Source organism: Salmo trutta, chromosome 4 (assembly GCF_901001165.1).
Source record: "Salmo trutta chromosome 4, fSalTru1.1, whole genome shotgun sequence".
NCBI classification, from domain to species: Eukaryota; Metazoa; Chordata; class Actinopteri; order Salmoniformes; family Salmonidae; genus Salmo; species Salmo trutta.
In genome coordinates, this window is record NC_042960.1 from 52410609 (window position 1) to 52432255 (window position 21647).

The following is a 21647-nucleotide window of genomic DNA, read 5'->3' on the forward strand; positions in this document are numbered from 1 at the left end:
ATGGCCCAATGTGTGAAATAGACCAATGAGTGTTTAGCCTGTTGTGGGCGTGTTTGGCGACAGACACTTGCCTTGAGTCGAGTGTTACCTGCAGTCGCCTGCCTACTACAGATCAACGGAGAGTGCAATTACTAGCAAAAATAGTTTCCAGTCGAGAGAAATCTCAGATGATAATTGAGCATAAAACAAAAGCTTTTCCAAATTTCACCTTGGACTACTAACCAAACCTTATGGTGCTACTCTGACAGGGACTCTCGCACTGAAAATATATATTTACAATTTCTCACTTTTTTTGAAGCCATTACTCCACCCAGGTGTTGTCAAATCACTTAACCAGGGGAGCAGGGAACTATTGTCCCCGTGCGTAAACTCTGCGTCCGAGCGCGACGCTGATGGCGACCTCCAAGCGAGCCAGACGAAGAAGCAACCATCTTACACACTGCTACTACGAAGGATACCTGGAGAAGAGATTATTCAACGACACGGTATAAGGATTTTGTGATAGATACATTTCGTCCATGTTTGGCCTATTTGTTGTCAGTAGCGGTGCGTGGGTAAAATCACTGGGGTAATTGCGTTGTTTGCTCTATACCCTTTTAGTTCATACTACGTGATATATAGGCAGGGCCGGATTTGGTACACTGTGACTAGCCTAATGATGAAGATGAAGCCATAGGCTACTCACGGGGATGGTCGATATGCTCATCGTGATAATAGACTCTCTCAAGATGAGCTACTTTAAAAAACAATGCTGCTGTTAGCTTCAAATTGGGGGTTGATGAGGATTTTTTGTTGTTGTTGTTGGTTCTACAGGCAGATTAGTCTTCTCTTTTCAGCAGTAAGGCATGTGTTTTTCAAACTGTACGTTTTTCACAGAATTGTATTTTGAAATCTCCAAACGACAAACTGACAGCTGCAACCAGCAATAGAAATATATTCCACATATGGCAGGACTGGCATACTTTGCTAGTGTACGGATCATGGCGCGCATGCTGCCCACACAGCGGTCTTTCTGACTGTAGGCATACCGGTAACTGCCAAAATAAAGGAAACGCTTGAGTAAACAAGAATATAAAGTATATGTTATGGTGTGGGGTGCATTTTCCTGGCTGTTCTGGCAGCTTGTGGTGGCCTAACACCCTTTTAAGACACTTTATGTTGGTGTTTCCTTCATTTTGGTAGATACCTGTATGTGCTTCATAAAACTTAATCCACATATTGTTTTATAAACTATTGATCCTCTGTGGCTAAATTATGCTCTCTTGTGTATTTTGAAAATTGAGAGCATGGTTGTATAATTGTTTTTAAAATAATAAAATAACATATTTATAAAGCCTTTTTACATCAGCCAATGTCACAAATTGCTATACAGAAACCCAGCCTAAAACCCCAAACAGCAAGCAATGCAGATGTAGAAGCACGATGGCTAGGAAAAACTCCCTAGAAAGGGAGGGAACCTAGGAAGAAACCTAGAGAGGAATCAGACTCTCAGAATCAGGGGTGGCCAGTCCTCTTCTGGCTGTGCAGGTTGAGATTATAACAGTACATGGCCAAGATGTTCAAACATTCATAGATGACCAGCAGGGTCTAATAATAATAATAATAATAATCACAGTGGTTGTAGAGGGTGCAACAGGTCAGCACCTCAGGAGTAAATGTCAGTTGGCTTTTCATAGAAGAGCATTCAGAGTTAGAGACAGCAGGTGCGGTAGATACAGTTGAAAACATCAGATCCAGGACAAGGTAGGGGTTCAGGGTTCCATAGCCGCAGCAGAACAGTTGAAACTGGAGCAGCAGCATGACCAGGTGGACTGGGGACAGCAAGGAGTCATTAGGGAAGGTAATCGTGAGCAATTTTCCCAGGGCTCAGGTCTTCCGGGAGGGGAGGGAGAGAGAGAATTAGAGGGAGCATACTTAAATTCACACAGGACAACGAATAAGACAGGAGAAATACTCCAGACATAAGACTGACCCTAGCCCCCCGACACAAACTATTGCAGCATAAATACTAGAGGCTGAGACAGGAGGGGTCGGGAGACACTGTGGCCCCGTCCGACGATACCCCCGGACAGGGCCAACCAGGCAGGATATAACCCCACCTACTTTGCCAAAGCACAGCTCCCATACCAACTAGAGGGTTAGGGTTAGAAGATCACGTCAGTGACTCAAGTGATGCACCCCTCCTAGGGACGGGATGGAAGAGCACAAGTAAGCAAGTGACTCAGCCCCTGTAATAGGGTGAGAGGCAGAGAATATCGGTGGAGAGAGGGGAAACAGCCAGGCAGAGACAACAAGGGCGGTTCGTTAATCCAGTGCCTTTGCGTTCACCTTCACACCCCTGGGCCAGACTACAGTCGTGGCCAAAAGTTTTGAGAATGACACAAATATTAATTTTCACAAAGTTTGCTGCTTCAGTGTCTTTAGATATTTTTGTCAGATGTTACAATGGAATACTGAAGAATAATTACAAGCATTTCATAAGTGTCAAAGGCTTTTGACAATTGCATGAAGTTGATGCAAAGAGTCAATATTTGCAGTGTTGAACCTTCTTTTTCAAGACCTCTGCAATCCGCCCTAGCATTCTGTCAATTAACATCCACATCCTGACTGATGGCAGCCCATTCTTGCATAATCAATGCTTGGAGTTTGTCAGAATTTGTGGGTTTTTGTTTGTCCACCCACCTCTTGAGGATTGACCACAAGTTCTCAATTGGATTAAGGTCTGAGGAGTTTCTTGGCCATGGACCCAAAATATCGATGTTTTGTTCCCCGAGCCACTTAGTTATCACTTTTGCCTTATGGCAAGGTGCTCCATCATGCTGGAAAATGCATTGTTCGTCACCAAACTGTTCCTGGATGGTTGGGAGAAGTTGCTCTCGGAGGATGTGTTGGTGTTCTGTGTGTTCTTTATTCATGGTTGTGTTCTTAGGCAGAATTGTGAGTGAGCCCACTTTCCAAGATGGCGTAGCAGTCAGACGTCTTTGTCCTGTCGTGTCCCTTGAAAATATCTTTTTATATCTTTTTAAAATATTTTCCTAAACCTAAACTTCTAAATACGCTCCTGCAACCCGCCTCACCCAATGTGGCGTGGATCTGTTTTTTTCCGAAAGTATTTCTATTTACTTCGGATCTGGAATCCCTCAACTGAAGGTAGCCAGCTAAATTAACTACCTACCAGCCATCAGTCAGCAAACCACTGCTAGCGTTCATCAGCTAACCTTTAGCTCGGAAAGTTCTCGCCAGTTTGTACAACGTGACTCAAACCAGAGCATATTGGAGCTATTGTTTTTCTCTCCATATCCCCGGATTCCTACCGCAAACTCTGAACATTTTCATCTGGATCTTCGGAACTAGCTAACTGCAATCCCGGGTGACTACTCCTGGTTAGCGTTTCCATCCCAGAGCAAGCACAATTTAGCCTGAAGCTAGCCCGGCTTGGGGTCCTGAGCTACCACCGAAGCCCACTCCTGGGCTACAATATCGGACCCCTTCTACTACTGGTACGGGGCATGGAACCCCGCCGATCATCTACGACTGGAATACCGACATAATCTGCCCGAGGATTCCAACAGGCCCCTCAGGCGTGACGTCCACTTAAGGCCCATTCTGCTAACCGCAGCCAGCTAGCTACCTAGAGCTACTTGGAACCCTACAAATCCATGACTGGTCTATCGACGTCACCGCACGAAGAGGCAAAAACAGACTTAACTCCATCGCGACGTCCCTCAAAGGCCCTTCTGCTAACTTGCTAGCCCCGATCTGCTAACTGCTAGCTTGCTTGCCCCTGTCTGCTAACTGCTAGCTTGTTTGCTAGTCCCGATCTGCTAACTGCTAGCTTGCTTGCTAGTCCCGATCTGCTAACTGCTAGCTTGCTTGCTAGTCCCGATCTGCTAACTGCTAGCTTGCTTGCTAGTCCCGATCTGCTAACTGCTAGCTTGCTTGCTAGTCCCGATCTGCTAACTGCTAGCTTGCTTGCTAGTCCCGATCTGCTAACTGCTAGCTTGCTTGCCCCTGTCTGCTAACTGCTAGCTTGCTTGCCCCTGTCTGCTAACTGCTAGCTTGCTTGCCCCTGTCTGCTAACTGCTAGCTTGCTTGCCTCTGTCTGCTAACTGCTAGTGTAACAGTGTAGGTTCCGTCCCTCTCTTCGCCCCAACCTGGGCTCGAACCAGGGACCCTTGCACACATCAACAACTGACACCCACGAAGCATCGTTACCCATCGCGCCACAAAAGCCACGGCCCTTGCAATGCAAGGGGAACAACCACTTCAGGTCTCAGAGCGAGTGACGTCACTGATTGAAACGCTATTAGCACGCACCACTGCTAACTAACTAGCCATTTCACATTGGTTACACTAGCTTGTTAACCCTGTCTGCTAACTGCTAGCTTGTTAGCCCCGGCCTACTAACTGCTAGCTTGTTAGCACCGGCCTGCTAACTGTCTGAATCGCCGTGTCCCCAGCCAACCCAACCACTCACTGGACCCATATGTGCCTCTCTCTAATATCAATATGCCTCGTCCATTACTGTCCTGGTTAGTGATTACTGTCTTATTTCACTGTAGAGCCTCTAGCCCTGCTCAATATGCCTTAACCAACCATGTTGTTCCACCTCCTACATATGCGATGACTTCACCTGGTTTAAATGTCTCTAGAGACTATATCTCTCTCATCATTACTCAATGCCTAGGTTTACCTCCAATGTACTCACATCCTACCTTACCTTTGTCTGTACATTATGCCTTGAATCTATGCTATCGTTCCCAGAAACCTACTCCTTTTACTCTGTTCTGAACGTGCTAGACTGCCAGTTCGTATAGCCTTTAGCCGTACCCTTATCCTACTTCTCCTCTGTTCCTCTGGTGATGTAGAGGTTAATCCAGGTCCTGCAGTGCCTAGCTCCACTCCCACTCCCCAGGTGCTCTCATTTGTTGACTTCTGTAACCGTAAAAGCCTTGGTTTCATGCATGTTAACATAAGAAGCCTACTCCCTACGTTTGTTTTACTCACTGCTTTAGCACACTCTGCCAACCCGGATGTCTTAGCCGTGTCTGAATCCTGGCTTAGGAAAACCACCAAAAACCCTGAAATCTCCATCCCTAACTATAAAATTTTCTGCCAAGATAGAACTGCCAAAGGGGGCGGTGTTAGCCTGCAGACTTCTATCTTACTATCCAGGTCTGTACCCAAACAATTCGAGCTTCTACTTCTAAAAATTCACCTTTCCAGAAACAAGTCTCTCACTGTTGCCGCTTGCTATAGACCACCCTCTGCCCCCAGCTGTGCCCTCGACACCATATGTGAATTGATTGCTACTAGGTGACCTAAACTGGGACATGCTTAACCCCCCTGCCATCCTATAATCTAAGCTTGATGCCCTCAATCTCACACAAATTATCAATGAACCTACCAGGTACAATCCCAAATCCGTAAACACGGGCACCCTCATAGATATCATCCTAACTAACTCGCCCTCCAAATACACCTCTGCTGTTTTCAATCAAGATCTCAGCGATCACTGTCTCATTGCCTGCATCCGTAATGGGTCTGCGACCAAACGACCACCCGTCATTACATGTCATCACTGTCAAACGCTCCCTAAAACACTTCTGCGAACAGGCCTTTCTAATCGACCTGGCTGGTGTATCCTGGAATGACGTTGACCTCATCCTGTCAGTAGAGGATGCCTGGTTATTCTTTAAAAGTGCCTTCCTCACCATCTTAAATAAGCATGCCCCATTCAAAAAATGTAGAACAAGGAATAGATATAGTCCTTGGTTCACTCCAGACCTGTCTGCCCTTGACCATCCTGTGGCGTTGTGCATTCGCATCGAATAGCTCCCTTGATATGCAACTTTTCAGGGAAGTTAGGAACAAATATACACAGGCAGTTAGGAAAGCTAAGGCTAGCTTTTTCAAACAGAAATTTGCATCCTGTAGTACAAACTCAAAAATGTTCTGGGACACTGTAAAGTCCATGGAGAATAAGAGCACCTCCTCCCAGCTGCCCACTGCTCTGAGGCTAGGAAATACTGTTACCACCGATAAATCCACTATAATTGACAATTTCAATAAGCATTTCTCTACGGCTGGCCATGCTTTCCACCTGGCTACCCCTACCCCGGTCAACTGCCCGGCACCCTCCACAGCAACCCGCCAAAGGTCCCACCATTTCTCCTTCACCCAAATCCAGATAGCTGATGTTCTGAGCTGCAAAATCTGGACCCCTACAAATCAGCCGGGCTAGACAATCTGGACCCTCTCTTTCTAAAATTATCTGCTGAAATTGTTGCAACCCCTATTACTAGCCTGTTCAACCTCTCTTTCGTATTGCCTGAGATTCCCAAAGATTTGAAAGCTGCCGCGGTCATCCCCATCTTCAAAGGGGGTGACATTCTAGACCTAAACTGCTACAGATCTATATCTATCCTACCCTGTCTTTCTAAGGTCTTCGAAAGCCAAGTTGACAAACAGGTTACCGGCCATTTCGAATCCCACCGTACCTTCTCCGCTATGCAATCTGGTTTCAGAGCTGGTCATGGGTGCACCTCAGCCACGCTCAAGGTCCTAAATGACATCATAACCGCCATCGATAAGAGACATTACTGTGCAGCCGTATTCATCGACCTGGCCAAGGCTTTTGACTCTGTCAATCACAACATTCTTATTGGCAGACTCGACAGCCTTGGTTTCTCAAATGATTGCCTCGCCTGGTTTACCAACTACTTCTCTGACAGAGTTCAGTGTGTCAAATCGGAGGGCCTGTTGTCCGGACCTCTGGCCGTCTCTATGGGGGTGCCACAGGGTTCAGTTCTCGGGCCGACTCTCTTCTCTGTATACATCAATGATGTCGCTCTTGCTGCTGGTGATTCTCTGATCCACCTCTATGCAGACGACACCATTCTGTATACTTCTGGCCCCTCTTTGGACACTGTTAACTAACCTCCAGACGAGCTTCAATGCCATACAATTCTCCTTCCGTGGCCTCCAACTGCTCTTAAATGCAAGTAAAACTAAATGCATGCTATTCAATCGATCACTGCCCGCACCTGCCCGCCCGTCCAGCATCACCACTCGGGACGGCTCTGACTTAGAATATGTGGACAACTACAAATACCTAGGTGTCTTGTTAGACTGTAAACTCTCTTTCCAGACTCACATTAAGCATCTCCAATCCAAAATTAAATCTAGAATCGGCTTCCTATATCGCAACAAAGCATCCTTCACTCATGCTGCCAAATGTACCCTCGTAAAACTGACCATCCTACCGATCCTCGACTTCAGCGATATCATCTATAAAATAGCCTCCAACACTCTACTCAACAAATTGGATGCAGTCTATCACAGTGCCTTCCGTTTTGTCACCAAAGCCCCATACACTACCCACCACTGCGACCTGTACGCTCTCGTTGGTTGGCCCTCGCTTCATACTCGTCGCCAAACCCGCTGGCTACAGGTTATCTACAAGTCTCTGCTAGGTAAAGCCCCGCCTTATCTCAGCTCACTGGTCACCATAGCAGTACCCACTCGTAGCACGTGCTCCAGCAGGTATATCTCACTGGTCACCCCCAAAGCCAATTTGTCCTTTGGCCGCCTTTCCTTCCAGTTCTCTGCTGCCAATGACTGGAACGAACTGCAAAAATCACTGAAGCTGGAGACTCATATCTCCCTCACTAGCTGTCAGCACCAGCTGTCAGAGCAGTTCACAGATCACTGCACCTGTACATAGACCATCTGTAAACAGCCCATCTATCTACCTCTTCCCCATGCTGTATTTATTTTTTTTTCTTGCTCCTTTGCACCTCAGTATCTCTACTTGCACAGTCATCTTATGCACATCTACTATTCCAGTGTTTAATTGCTATATTGTAATTACTTCGCCACCATGGCCTATTTACTGCCTTATCTTACCTCATTTGCACTCACTGTATATAGACTTTTTTTGTTTTCTTTTTTTGTACTGTATTATTGACTATGTTTTGTTTATTCCTTGTGTAACTCTGTGTTGTTGTATGTGTCGAATTGCTATGCTTTATCTTGGCCAGGTTGCAGTTGCAAATGAGAACTTGTTCTCAACCAGCCTACCTGGTGAAATAAAACATACAAAATAAACTCCCTTGGCTGAGAAGCAACCTAACACATGAATGGTCTCAGGATGCTTTACTGTTGGCATGACACAGGACTGATGGTTGCGCTCACCTTGTCTTCTCTGGACAAGCTTTTTTTCGGATGACCCAAACAATCGGAAAGGGGATTCATCAGAGAAAATGACTTTACCCCAGTCCTCAGCAGTCAAATCCCTGTACCTTTTGCAGAATATCAGTCTGTCCCTGATGTTTTTCCTGGAGAGAAGTGGCTTCTTTGCTGCCCTTCTTGACACCAGGCCATCCTCCAAAAGTCTTCGCCTCACTGTGCGTGCAGATGCACTCACACCTGCCTGCTGCCATTCCAGAGCAAGCTCTGTACTGGTGGTTCCCTGATCGCACAGCTGAATCAACTTTAGGAGACGGTCCTGGCGCTTGCTGGACTTTCTTGGGCGCCCTAAAGCCTTCTTCACAACAATTTTAACCGCTCTCCTTGAAGTTCTTGATGATCTGATAAATGGCTGATTTAGGTGCAATCTTACTGGCAGCAATATCCTTGCCTGTGAAGCCCTTTTTGTGCAAAGCAATGATGACTGCACATGTTTCCTTGCAAGTAACCATGGTTGACAGAGGAAGAACAATGATTCCAAGCACCACCCTCCTTTTGAAGCTTCCAGTCTGTTATTTGAACTCAATCAGCATGACAGAGTGATCTCCAGCCTTGTCCTCGTCAACACTCACACCTGTGTTAACGAGAGAATCACTGACATGATGTCAGCTGGTCCTTTTGTGGCAGGGCTGAAATGCAGATGAAATGCTTTTTGGGGATTCAGTTCATTTGCATGGCAAAGAGGGACTTTGCAATTAATTGCAATTCATCTGATCACTCTTCATAACATTCTGGAGTATATGCAAATTGACACCGTACAAACTGAGGCAGCAGACTTTGTGAAAATTAATATTTGTGTCATTCTCAACTTTTGGCCACGACTGTACGCTCAATCATAGGACCTACTGAAGAGATGAGTCTTCAATAAAGACTTAAAGGTCGAGACCGAGTCTGGGGGCCAAGCCCCTGACTCACACATTTGAACAGTCACATTTATTTATTATGCAGTTTATAATTTATTTTGTATAGATAAGTTACCCACGTTGGCCCCCTACCTCCTCTCCTCCCCATATGATGATTAGCAGAGCGGCATCACGCTGTCTACACTCTTTGAGAGCAGCTTTTGAGTCTTCATGTGGTTTGCGGTTGCAGTGAAAAAATATTTTATTTTATATATATATACACTGCTCAAAAAAATAAAGGGAACACTTAAACAACACAATGTAACTCCAAGTCAATCACACTTCTGTGAAATCAAACTGTCCACTTAGGAAGCAACACTGATTGACAATAAATTTCACATGCTGTTGTGCAAATGGAATAGACAACAGGTGGAAATTACAGGCAATTAGCAAGACACCCCCAATAAAGGAGTGGTTCTGCAGGTGGTCACCACAGACCACTTCTCAGTTCCTATGCTTCCTGGCTCATGTTTTGGTCACTTTTGAATGCTGGCGGTGCTTTCACTCTAGTGGTAGCATGAGACGGAGTCTACAACCCACACAAGTGGCTCAGGTAGTGCAGCTCATCCAGGATGGCACATCAATGCGAGCTGTGGCAAGAAGGTTTGCTGTGTCTGTCAGCGTAGTGTCCAGAGCATGGAGGCGCTACCAGGAGACAGGCCAGTACATCAGGAGACGTGGAGGAGGCCGTAGGAGGGCAACAACCCAGCAGCAGGACCGCTACCTCCGCCTTTGTGCAAGGAGGAGCACTGCCAGAGCCCTGCAAAATGACCTCCAGCAGGCCACAAATGTGCATGTGTCTGCTCAAACGGTCAGAAACAGACTCCATGAGGGTGGTATGAGGGCCCGACGTCCACAGGTGGGGGTTGTGCTTACAGCCCAACACCGTGCAGGACGTTTGGCATTTGCCAGAGAACACTAAGATTGGCAAATTCGCCAATGGCGCCCTGTGCTCTTCACAGATGAAAGCAGGTTCACACAGCACATGTGACAGACCTGACAGAGTCTGGAGACGCCGTGGAGAACGTTCTGCTGCCTGCAACATCCTCCAGCATGACCGGTTTGGCGGTGGGTCAGTCATGGTGTGGGGTGGCATTTCTTTGGGGGGCCGCACAGCCCTCTGTGCTCGCCAGAGGTAGCCTGACTGCCATTAGGTACCGAGATGAGATCCTCAGACCCCTTGTGAGACCATATGCTCGTGCAGTTGGCCCTGGGTTCCTCCTAATGCAAGACAATGTTAGACCTCATGTGGCTGGAGTGTGTCAGCAGTTCCTGCAAGAGGAAGGCCTTGATGCTATGGACTGGCCCGCCCGTTCCCCAGACCTGAATCCAATTGAGCACATCTGGGACATCATGTCTCGCTCCATCCACCAACGCCACGTTGCACCACAGACTGTCCAGGAGTTGGCGGTTGCTTTAGTCCAGGTCTGGGAGGAGATCCCTCAGGAGACCATCCGCCACCTCATCAGGAGCATGCCCAGGCGTTGTAGGGAGGTCATACAGGCACGTGGAGGCCACACACACTACTGAGCCTCATTTTGATTTGTTTTAAGGACTTTACATCAAAGTTGGATCAGCCTGTAGTGTGGTTTTCCACTTTAATTTTGAGTGTGACTCCAAATCCAGACCTCCATGGGTTGATAAATTGGATTTCCATTGATTATTTGTGTGATTTTGTTGTCAGCACATTCAACTATGTAAAGAAAAAAGTATTTAATAAGATTATTTCATTCATTCAGATCTAGGATGTGTTATTTTAGTGTTCCCTTTATTTTTTTGAGCAGTGTATATATAAAATATTTTTTCACTGCAACCGCAAACCACATATATATATATATATATATACACACACACATATATATATATATATATATATATATATATATATATATATATATATATATATATATATATATATATATATATATATATATATATACATATATATATATATACACATATATATATATATACACATATATATATATATATATACACACACACACACACACACACACACACACACACACACACAGCTTCACTACGCCGTTTGGCCATCGCTCATCCATATATTTATATGTACATATTCTTATTCATTCCTTTACATGTACTTGTGTGTATTAGGTAGTTGTGAAATTGTTAGATTTCTTGTTAGATATTACTGCACGGTCGGAACTAGAAGCACAAGCGTTTCGCTACACTCGTATTAACATCTGCTAACCATGTGAATGTGACCAATAAAATTTGATTTGATTTACACTACCGTTCAAAAGCTTGGGGTCACTTAGAAATGTCCTTATTTTTGAAAGAAAAGCACATTTTTTTTGTCCATTTTTTAAATAACATCAAATTGATCAGGAATACAGTGTAGACATTGTTAATGTTGTAAATGACTATTGTAGCTAGAAACAGGTGATAAAAAAAATAAAAAAAAATAATATGTTTAATGAAATATCTACATAGGCGTACAGAGGCCCATTATCCGCAACCATCACTCCTGTGTTTCAATGTCACGTTGTGTTAGCTAATCTAAGTTTATAATTTTAACAGGCTAATTGATAGTTAGAAAACCCTTTTGCAATTGTTAGCACAGCTGAAAACTGTTGTCCTGATTTTAAAGAAGCAATAAAACTGTCCTTCTTTAGACTAGTTGAGTATCTGGAGCATCAGCATTTGTGGGTTCGATTACAGGTTCAAAATGGCCAGAAACAAAGACTTTCTTCTGAAACTCGTCAGTCTATTCTTGTTCTGAGAAATGAAGGCTATTCTATGCTAGAAATTGGCAAGAAACTGAAGAAGTCGTACAATGCTGTGTAGTACTCCCTTCACAGAACAGCGCAAACTGGCTCTAACCAGAATAGAAAGAGGAGTGGGAGGCCCCGGTGCACAACTGAGCAAGAGGACAAGTACATCAGTGTCTAGTTTGAGAAACAGACACCTCAGTCTCAACGTCAACAGTGAAGAGGCGACTCCGGGATGCTGGCCTTCTAGGCAGAGTTCCAAAGAAAAAGCCATATCTTTGTCCAATGTCTGTGTTCTTTTTCCCACCTTAATCTTTTCTTTTTATTGGCCAGTCTGAAATATGGCTTTTTCTTTGCAACTCTGCCTAGAAGGCCAGCATCCCGGAGTCGCCTCTTCACTGTTGATGTTGACACTGGACAGACAATTTTTACGCGCTTCAGCACTCGGCGGTCTCGTTCTATGAGCTTGTGTGGCCTACCACTTCGCGGCTGAGCGGTTGTTGCCCCTAGACATTTCCACTTCATAATAACAGCACTTACAGTAGACCGGGGCAGCTCTAGCAGGGCAGAGATTTGACGAACTGACTTGTTGGAAAGGTGGCATCCTATGATGGTGCCATGTTGAAAGTCACTGAGCTCTTTAGTAAGGCCATTCTACTGACAATATTTGTCTATGGAGATTGCATAGCTGTGTGCTCGATTTTATACACCTGTCAGCAACAGTATGGCTGAAATAGTCAATTTCACTAATTTGAAGGAGTGTCCACATACTTTTGTATATATTTTTTATAAAAAAAAACAATCAAATCTAATTTTATTTGTCACATGCGCCGAATATAACAGGTGTAGACCTTCCCGTGAAATGCTTACGTACAAGCCCTTAATCTATTTTCTTAAAACTGCATTGTTGGTTAAGAAAATATTTACTAAATAAAATAAAAAATATATATTAAAAAAGTAACACAATAACAATAACGAGGCTATATACAAGGGGTACCGGTACCGAGTCAATGTGCGGGGGTACAGGTTAGTCATTTATACACTGCTGCTCTACTAATCATCAGATGGGGGGAGGTAGGGGGCCCACATGGGGAACTGAGGGGCCTGTCTTGATTGGGTAACTTATTAATACAACATTTAAATCATGTGCATAATAAATAAATGTGACTGGTCAGTTGTGTGAGTCGGGCTGGGGCCCAAGAGGCAAAAAACATACAAATACCAACCACAGGAGCCCGCTCTCAATGTTCAAAATACACCAGAGAGCATCATTTAGCCACAGAGGATAAATAGTTTATAAGAAATAACTGTGGATTAAGTTTTATCACAAGCACATACAGGTATCTGCCAAAATAATAATGTCTTAAAAAAGTGTTGGGCCACCACAAGCTGCCAGAACAGCTTCAACACGCCTTGGCATAGATTCTACAAGTGGACCTAAACCATGCCAGGAAAATGCATCCCACACCATAACATATACTTTGGATTTAGTTTTTTCAATAGAAAAAGTTCAAAAATCACTGGAGGACATCTTTAAGATAAGACGAGGCTGTTGTGACAGATTAGATAGATATTGACCAACCTTATTTCTTCTCTTCTTTGCAGTATTGTCTTATTTTAGTTTAGGGCTGGACTTCAGACATCAGTTGACAGTGTTGAGGCTCTGCTCTGGGTCATTGATAATGGCATCGCGTTATAGTATACGGTTGTTTTATCAACAGAAGAAGCTGAAAGACATGCTATTTACCTCCATTTCATTTACACATCACCAAATCTTTCCCAGTTTGCACTTTTTAGTTGCAGGATAAAACTGTCACAAAGGTGATGGGAACTAGACATGAGTCAGTCAGTTCAACAGGATTTGCATGAATTACACTGCGTGATCAATTCTCGATGATAATCGAATGTGCCACTTTGTGCTGAAAGCCACATGCCTACCTCCATTACATTTACATTTGAGTCATATAGCGTACGCTCTTATCCAGAGCGACTTCCAATTAGTGCATTCATCTTAAGATGGTTAGGTGAGACGACCACACATCACAGTCGTAGCAAGTACATTTCCCCTCAAAGTAGTTATCAGCAAAGTCTGTGCTAGTAGGAAAAAACAAGTGCTTAAAAAAAAAAAAAAAGTTACATTTTTAAATTTTTGTGGCAAGAGACTGTAGACTGATGGCTCAAATTACGCACATTTTCCTTACTGAGAAACATACTGTGATTTCCGTAACTGATTGAAACTAGCAAACCAGTTCAGTCAGCTCCAATGATTACTGTCAACACTCTTTATAATGTCAGTAGTCCAGCTGTTACACAACGGTATGACATGAACTATGGATAATGAGTTAAAGGTTATCTGAATCAGAAATTCTTGTCAATTGTCATTGTCTTGGGTATCTTTCACCATCTCTTTGCCAACAAGTCTTTAATCTGTCTGTCCAGGCATCTCGGAGACTATGGACATGCTTGTGTGGGAACACTCTTTTCTTCTTCAACAACACTAAAGACAACGATGTGAGTTACCTGAATGTTATGGGCAAGAGAAGGGGGCTATGATGGGACAGTGGTACATTAAATAGAGAAAAGAACAGTGGTCAAAGTATTGCAGTTGGGGACAATCCAATATTTCACCTACTCGTGTGTGTGTGTGTTTTTAATAGTATGTTGAGAAACTGGATCTCAGTGACGTCATGTCCTTGACAGATGACTGCAGTGGAGACAGAAAACTGGAGGCAGCAGGACTCCTCCTGCACATGAAGGACGGAGAGATCCAAATCACTGTAAGGACATAGGGGACTGTTTTCATCGTCTTTATGCAACATTATTGTGTTTAATAGTTTTCATGGTTTCACTCCCTCCCTCCCTCTACCTCTCTCTACAGGCCCCAAGTCTAGAGGCTCGAGAACTATGGAAAGGTTTCATCTATTGTGTAGTTGAGGTTAGTGAATCAGGATACAGTTCATTCACAACCATACCGCATATGTTCAGTATGATCGTTTTTCCTGCTAATACCTGGTCAGTAAACTGAGAATAATACCTTTATCTCTGCTCTGATTGCCCTGATGAACAACAAACAATGATATCAAAAGCAAACTATGCTATCACAAAGGGGCTTTTCCTGGTAGTGATTATGACATTACCTTTATAAGCGTGACCTCTCTCTCTCCTTCCTCCTCTCTCTCTCCTTCCTCCTCTCTCTCTCTCCTTCCTCCTCTCTCTCTCTCCTTCCTCCTCTCTCTCTCTCCTTCCTCCTCTCCCTCTCTCCTTCCTCCTCTCCCTCTCTCCTTCCTCCTCTCCCTCTCTCCTTCCTCCTCTCCCTCTCTCCTTCCTCCTCTCCCTCTCTCCTTCCTCCTCTCCCTCTCTCCTTCCTCCTCTCCCTCACTCCTTCCTCCTCTCCCTCGCTCCTTCCTCCTCTCCCTCTCTCCTTCCCCCTCTCTCTCGCTCCTTCCCCCTCTCTCCTTTCTCTCTCTCTTTCCTCCTCTCTCTCTTTCCTCCTCTCGCTCTCCTTCTCTCTACTTCCTTTTTTCTACCCTCTTTATTCACTTTCCCACTTTCGCTGTTTCTTGGCTCTTTTTTTTCTCTCTCCCTCTGCATTCACAGACAGTATAATGTCAGTGTTTATTGGCATTGTATAATTATATATGTGGGGAATTTGATAGGATTATACCACATAGCTCAGCCAATATTGTCTCAGAAATGCTGTGTTTCATGGTTTTTGGTGTAAATGACGGTATTAAACAGTCCCTGTATGTCTCTCCCTCCAGCTGTCAGTTCCCAGCTCACTCAACCTGCTGCCTGGCCAGATCCACATGATGAGGGAGACAGTGGAGACCGAGAGGGAGAGACGGAACAACCTGTCCCTTACCCTTGCTGCAGCATCCAGCTCCAACCTCAGTCTCGTAGAGGACATGCCTGCGTAAGCATACACTAAACGAATGGATTTTGCCTAACTCTGTATAGGCTTATTTAGACCTTTGATTTCCTCTGTTCAGATGTGTTATATGTGGACGGTCTGTGTGCAGGTGTTACCAGCCTGTGTCTCGTACCGAGGCAGAGATTATGTTGGAGAGACACTCTGACCGTGGGAACCTGCTGCTGCGGCCCAGCAGGGACGGAGTCTCATTGGCTGTCACCACTCGACAGGACCTCAGTGGGTACGCCCCATTCCCCTCAATTCCTGACAATGATATCTGCAGTACAGTCAAAGAAAATGCATGTCACATGATAATTTGATTAATAGTCCATGATAGGCCACACATGCTGAAACGTATTTGTTCATGTGACAGATTATGACTTATAATTCATTAATGTGCCACTCCTTGATAACGTATCTCTCTTCGGTCAGGTCTGTATTCAGACACTATCGCGTGGCTAGGAAACATGACGGAGGATACACATTCGATGTAGAGACTCCAGTGAGTATTTCAAAGGGTTTTCTGCTTCCTCCTTCCTGAATACACATGCTTGTCAACTGCCACACACAATACTTTAATGCAAAATAATACATTTAAAGAATGTTATTTGCCATAAAGAAAATAACTATGTTGCACTTTTCGTCAATCTAAACTTATGAAGGTGAATTCTCGTTATGACCCTAAAGAGGCATTGAACCTCAGGTTATCCCAATGTGAGGGAGTGATAAGGGAAATATTCCACAGGTACTCACAGGACAATAAACCATAACAGATTGTCTTTGCCTGCCCCTGCTTTCTCCTGATTTACAGACAACTCAATCAGCATAATAATACATCTTACCTTTATTGGTCCTTTCTGTAGTGATGAGCGGGACAAGGCCTTAGTTCTGCTGTAGGCGATCTCTGAGCTTTTAACTCAGATTGATTGCTGGTACAGTGTGTACTAAATGTTTCTATAAATGAGTCCTGTTGACTCGGTCTGTTTTCAGCCATAGGCTGCGCTCACACAGGCAGACCAATTCTGATATTTTTCCCACTAAATGGTCTTTTGACTAGTCACAGCAGATCTTTTTCAGAGCTGATCTTATTGGTCAAAATACCAATTAGTGAAAAAAAGATCAGATATGAGCTGCCTGTCTGAATGCAGCCATATTGACAGGCTGTTTTCAGCTGTGGTGTATGCAGTTTGTTAATGCTATTGGTTCTGCCTGTAGATCCCCTGTGCCACACTGCATGGTGTCATCAACTGTCTTGTGGAGAAAACTAATGGAGCTCTGACACCCTTCATTATGGAGGGACCCTACGAAGAGAGCATCAGTAAGAAAGAGCACACACACCATTTACTACCATTTATTCTCTCTCTCTCTCTAATTCTCAGTTTTTCCCTGTTTCTGTTAATTGTCCATCTTAAGTTAAATATGGCTCTGGCTTTTCAGTCGTGTTGGTCATAACATTAATACCCGCTGTCTATGCAGCGTTTGTTCAGGCAAATGAGGAGAGTGGAGAGAGGAGTCTGCAGTGCGCCCCCAGTACTCCCATGCCCCCTGTGCCAGTCCCTGCCCTCCCTCCCAAACCAGGTATACAGACCTCCCTTACTGGGACCTCCTTGTCCCTGTTAACAATCACACACACCTTTACAATGGCACCATGCTGACTTAACATCAAGAATCTCATCTCTAACCAACTTTTCACCTATAGCTCTCATTAAAATAAGGAATTGGAGGTAGCCGCTAACACACATTTTTGGACAGGTAGACAAGACCGGTAGTTCATTTGTGTGGTGTTAGACTATCTGATGTAAGACCATGGGAAAGGATCTGATCCTAGATCTCTTTTGGCAACTTCTATCTCAAGCTTCAAATGATGAATGTTTTGCCTTAGTAATGACCAGATTCAATGAGTTGTAATGGAAAGAGGACATAAAAGGAATATTGTGTTTTAATCCCAGGTCCAAGAGAGCGTGTGCCAACTCCAGGGTCTGAGTCAGATAGAGGGGATGACACCCGTGAGTACTATCATTACTCTGTCCCCCCTCCCCTCCATCTTCCATTACTCTGTCCCCCCTCCCCTCCATCTTCCATTCCTCTGTCCCCCCTCCCCTCCATCTTCCATTACTCTGTCCCCCCTCCCCTCCATCTTCCATTACTCTGTCCCCCCTCCCCTCCATCTTCCATTACTCTGTCCCCCCTCCCCTCCATCTTCCATTCCTCTGTCCCCCCTCCCCTCCATCTTCCAACACACTTCAGGTATGACTTCATTCCTCACCCTCTGTTGCTATTCCTGTTTGTGTGCTTTTCTAGAGAAAGAAAAGGAAGAAGGCAGTGCAGTGCAGGCTGTTCAGCCTCCTCCCACACCTTTCCGTCTGCCAAGTGAGTCCCACTATCTTAAGACTACTGGTACTTTAGGAGAGATTGGGGTGAGTTGAGCCAAAGGGTTAGTTGAGACCCCTTTTTTTCTTGGAAACCATGCATTTTATAATTTGACCAAATATTTAGGAAGGGGTCATCATTTCATGGACTCTGTGAAGGAAGAAACCACATGGAAAATGTGATAAGAAAGTTAGGTCCGATAAACGGATTTTCACAAAGGTTCCTTGATACTTATATCAAAACAAAAGTATATCATTTTAAGATTGTTCTGTACATTCGATGGGGTTTCTATAACCTACAATATGAGGTTCTAAACCTAGCATGAAAGTGCATCCTTGTAGCTGTGTGGGCTAATATATTCCAAATATTTGCCATGGGGGGAGTTGAGCCAATGGAATGTTGAGCAAATTGAGTGTCAACCCCCCCACCCCCCAGGCGTAATGGAATATGAGGTAACACTAGGGCCTGGCCTAAGTGTTTTTAAAAAAATAGTATTTGGTTAGGTGTTAAGACTGTTATCAAATAAACTTTTTTTTGGACAAGCTATGTATTCACTACTGTAATGTTTACATGAATACACAACATCCCAAAATGTATGTAGATACTTTTGCATCCATAGTGTATGTGGACACCCTGGATTCGGCTATTTCAGCCACACCCGTTGCTGACGGGTGTATAAAATTGAGCACACAACCATACAATCTCCATAGACAAACATTGCCAGTAGAATGGCCTCACTGAAGAGCTCAGTGACTTTCAACGTGGCACCGTCATAGGATGCCAGGTTTCCAACAAGTCAGTTTGTCAAATTTCTGCCCTGCTAGAACTTCCCCGGTCAACTGTAAGTGCTGTTATTGTGAAGTGGAAACGTCTTGGAGTAACAATGGCTCAGCCACACAAGCTCACAGAATGTGACTGCCAGGTGCTGAAGCACGTAGCACGTAAAAATGGTCTGTTCTCGGTTGCAACACTCACTACCAAGTTCCAAACTGCCTCTGGAAGCAACGTCAGCACAATAACTGTTTGTCAGGAGCTTCATGAAATGGGTTTCCATGGCCGAGCAGCCGCACACAAGCCTAAGATCCCCATTCGCAATGCCAAGCGTCGGCTGGAGTGGTGTAAAGCTCATCGCCATTAGACTCTGGAGCAGTGGAAATCCATTCTCTGGAGTGATGAATCCCGCTTCATCATCCCGCTTCACCACCAGTCCAACGGATGAATCTGGGTTTGGCGGATGCCACATACTTTTGGTCATGTAATGTATCTTTGTTAGAAAGAATACTATATTTCCCTTGTCGTAGGAACGCTGAATCATGTAGAAAATGTCTCAACTTACCCCACTCTCCCCGACTACTCTAACAACCTCGGTCAATAACAAACTGAAAGGCATTTCATGAACTATGTACTTATCGCTGAGCTTTCGGTCAGTTGACCTTCATCAGAGCATATCGCCACAAACAATAGGGGAACAGATAAAGCCATACAGCGAGCCAGAGGTAATTGCAGTCACCTGATGAAGTATAAAGTACCCAAAAGGGCCACTAGATATAATATCCGATAGAAATACAGGATAGAACAGAACATGTTATAGATGTATTTATACTAGAACAAACCACACATACACAGGGAATGTGATGTTAGCACAAGGAACCTATACTATAGAAATAAAGCTGAAAAACAGCAAAAGAAAGAAAAGGAAACCATATAAAAGGGAAAGGGGGAGACGTAGTCAGTTGTATAACTCAATGCATTCAACTGAAATGTGTCTTCCGGATTTAACTCAACCCCTCTGAATCAGAGTGGGGGGGGGCTGCTATAATCGACATCCACGTCATCGGGAACAGTGGGTTAGCTGCCTTACTCAGGGGCAGTACGACAGATTTTTACCTTGTCAGCTCAGGGATTCGATCCAGCAACCTTTTGGTACAACACTATATACAATGTTTGTGCACAATTTCGACTTGAAATATCAAAGGGACTCGTTTCGTGGAACCACCCGTATTATGGCACTTTGTTTCATTGTTTTTTGTTGTTTTTCTTTTTTGGGTAGCTGCTTGTGTGACACCAAATCTTCCCTTTTGGAATCGATCAATCAATGAAAACATTCTCCCTTGTGTTGTAGAAGCTGAGAGGAAGACACCACTGATGCCCCCTGTTCCGACACCTCGTACCTCCCCCAGCACCTCGACAGATACCCCTGACGCCAGGTTGAGACGCCTCGCTGTAAATTCTGTCCCACTAGACATTGTGGCTCAGAGTAGGTCAATCGTTTTGGTTCTGTCTTTTCATTTAGAAGAGTTCCAACCGTCTGCAATATGATTATAATAAGTAATTGCTCAGGGAACTTAAACCCCTAAATGCTGGTTTCTTGACACTCTTGTCTTCCTTTCAGCCATATCAGAGGAGCTGAAACTGAAGTTGAAGAGGTTGGCGCATCAACAGTGACCTCTCCTGGCAGCTATTCCATCTACAGGTGAAAAGACCAACTACAAAAATGGCCTCGCAACAAATTGGGAACATTCCCTCAACTCCCTACTACTGCCCTAAAGCTTGATTTAAAATTGGTACTACTAGGGCGGGTTAAGTACTGTCGCTTATATGTGAATTACAGTTCAAAGCATGTCGGATGGGTGCCGGAGAATCTGTCTGTAGTCCCATTTATACCTGGTGCTAACATGCACCCTTTGTCCTGTTCTTGCCCCCATTTTTAGACTGGTGTAGATGATTAAAAGACACATTGTAGTCAGGCACACATTGTGTCTGGATATCAATCAATTGAAATAATCATTATACCCTCTTCTAGTGTCATTGACAGTTAGAACCTTTGTCTTAAAATAAATACATTCATATTATTTTGAAAGAATATCTGTCAAATTTGCATACAGGGAGGCACCAGGTAATCTGGTCACATTTAATACAATGTGTAAACACGACAAACCTTGATCAGATAGTGATTGGATCATATTGATCAGATCATGAAACTCACGTTAGCACAAGGTGTAAACAAAGCTAATGTCTCTAATAGACAGACGGACATGGGCTGTGTTTCCCTCCCAGTCTGGCCGCCTCCTACCCTGGGCCTCTCCCGAGCTCGCTGTCAGCTCAGACTCTCAGAAGATGAATGCCTTATCGATTCCTCCTTCCTGGATCGTTTCATCCAAACCACACACTAGTAAATTAAGACTGTAAATCTCCATGTAAATGTCACATTATCCACACCATGTATTTTTGTTTCTATAATCCAATAGGCCTACAGTATCAAATATTTGTCTATACCGGTCAGTGTTGTTGGCTCTTGTTAAGTTTTGTCTAATGATATAATACTACAATCTTTACTGGGAGCATTATATTTGTCTCTCAGTTCTGTCAGAAAAGTAATGAAGCCAATGTGTCCTGATTGAAATAAAATGAATCACAAGGATTATATCCTGTCTTTATTCTTGTGAGAACAAAATGTATCTGATCTTTTGAAAT

The 21647-nt window shown here is 44.2% G+C and overlaps 1 protein-coding gene across 2 annotated transcripts; it reads left to right on the forward strand.

Annotated features, from left to right (window-relative positions):
* Window positions 1–89: 89 nt before the first annotated feature.
* Window positions 90–21597, forward strand: LOC115192582 (signal-transducing adaptor protein 2). Of its 2 annotated transcripts, XM_029751246.1 has the most exons (13): window positions 90–485; window positions 14333–14404; window positions 14551–14670; window positions 14772–14828; window positions 15655–15806; window positions 15913–16044; window positions 16236–16305; window positions 17019–17121; window positions 17280–17381; window positions 17753–17809; window positions 18105–18173; window positions 20296–20430; window positions 20566–21597. In XM_029751246.1, the coding sequence occupies exons 1-13, from the start codon at window positions 393–395 to the stop codon at window positions 20616–20618; spliced, it is 1215 nt and encodes a 404-aa protein (XP_029607106.1). In that variant the 5' UTR covers window positions 90–392; the 3' UTR covers window positions 20619–21597. The 2 variants fall into 2 exon arrangements, with proteins under 2 accessions (XP_029607106.1, XP_029607107.1); XM_029751247.1 differs by lacking the exon at window positions 90–485 and having other exon boundaries at window positions 14332–14404; window positions 14594–14670.
* The last annotated feature ends 50 nt before the right edge of the window (window positions 21598–21647 follow it).

Excerpts from the sequence above, each read along its gene's own strand:
- LOC115192582 (XM_029751246.1), top strand. The coding sequence starts at position 393 with ATGGCGACCTCCAAGCGAGCCAGACGAAGAAGCAACCATCTTACACAC. Across the intron at positions 486-14,332 it reads AGAGATTATTCAACGACACG|GCATCTCGGAGACTATGGAC; the intron begins GTATAAGGATTT and ends CTGTCTGTCCAG. Across the intron at positions 14,405-14,550 it reads ACAACACTAAAGACAACGAT|TATGTTGAGAAACTGGATCT; the intron begins GTGAGTTACCTG and ends TGTTTTTAATAG.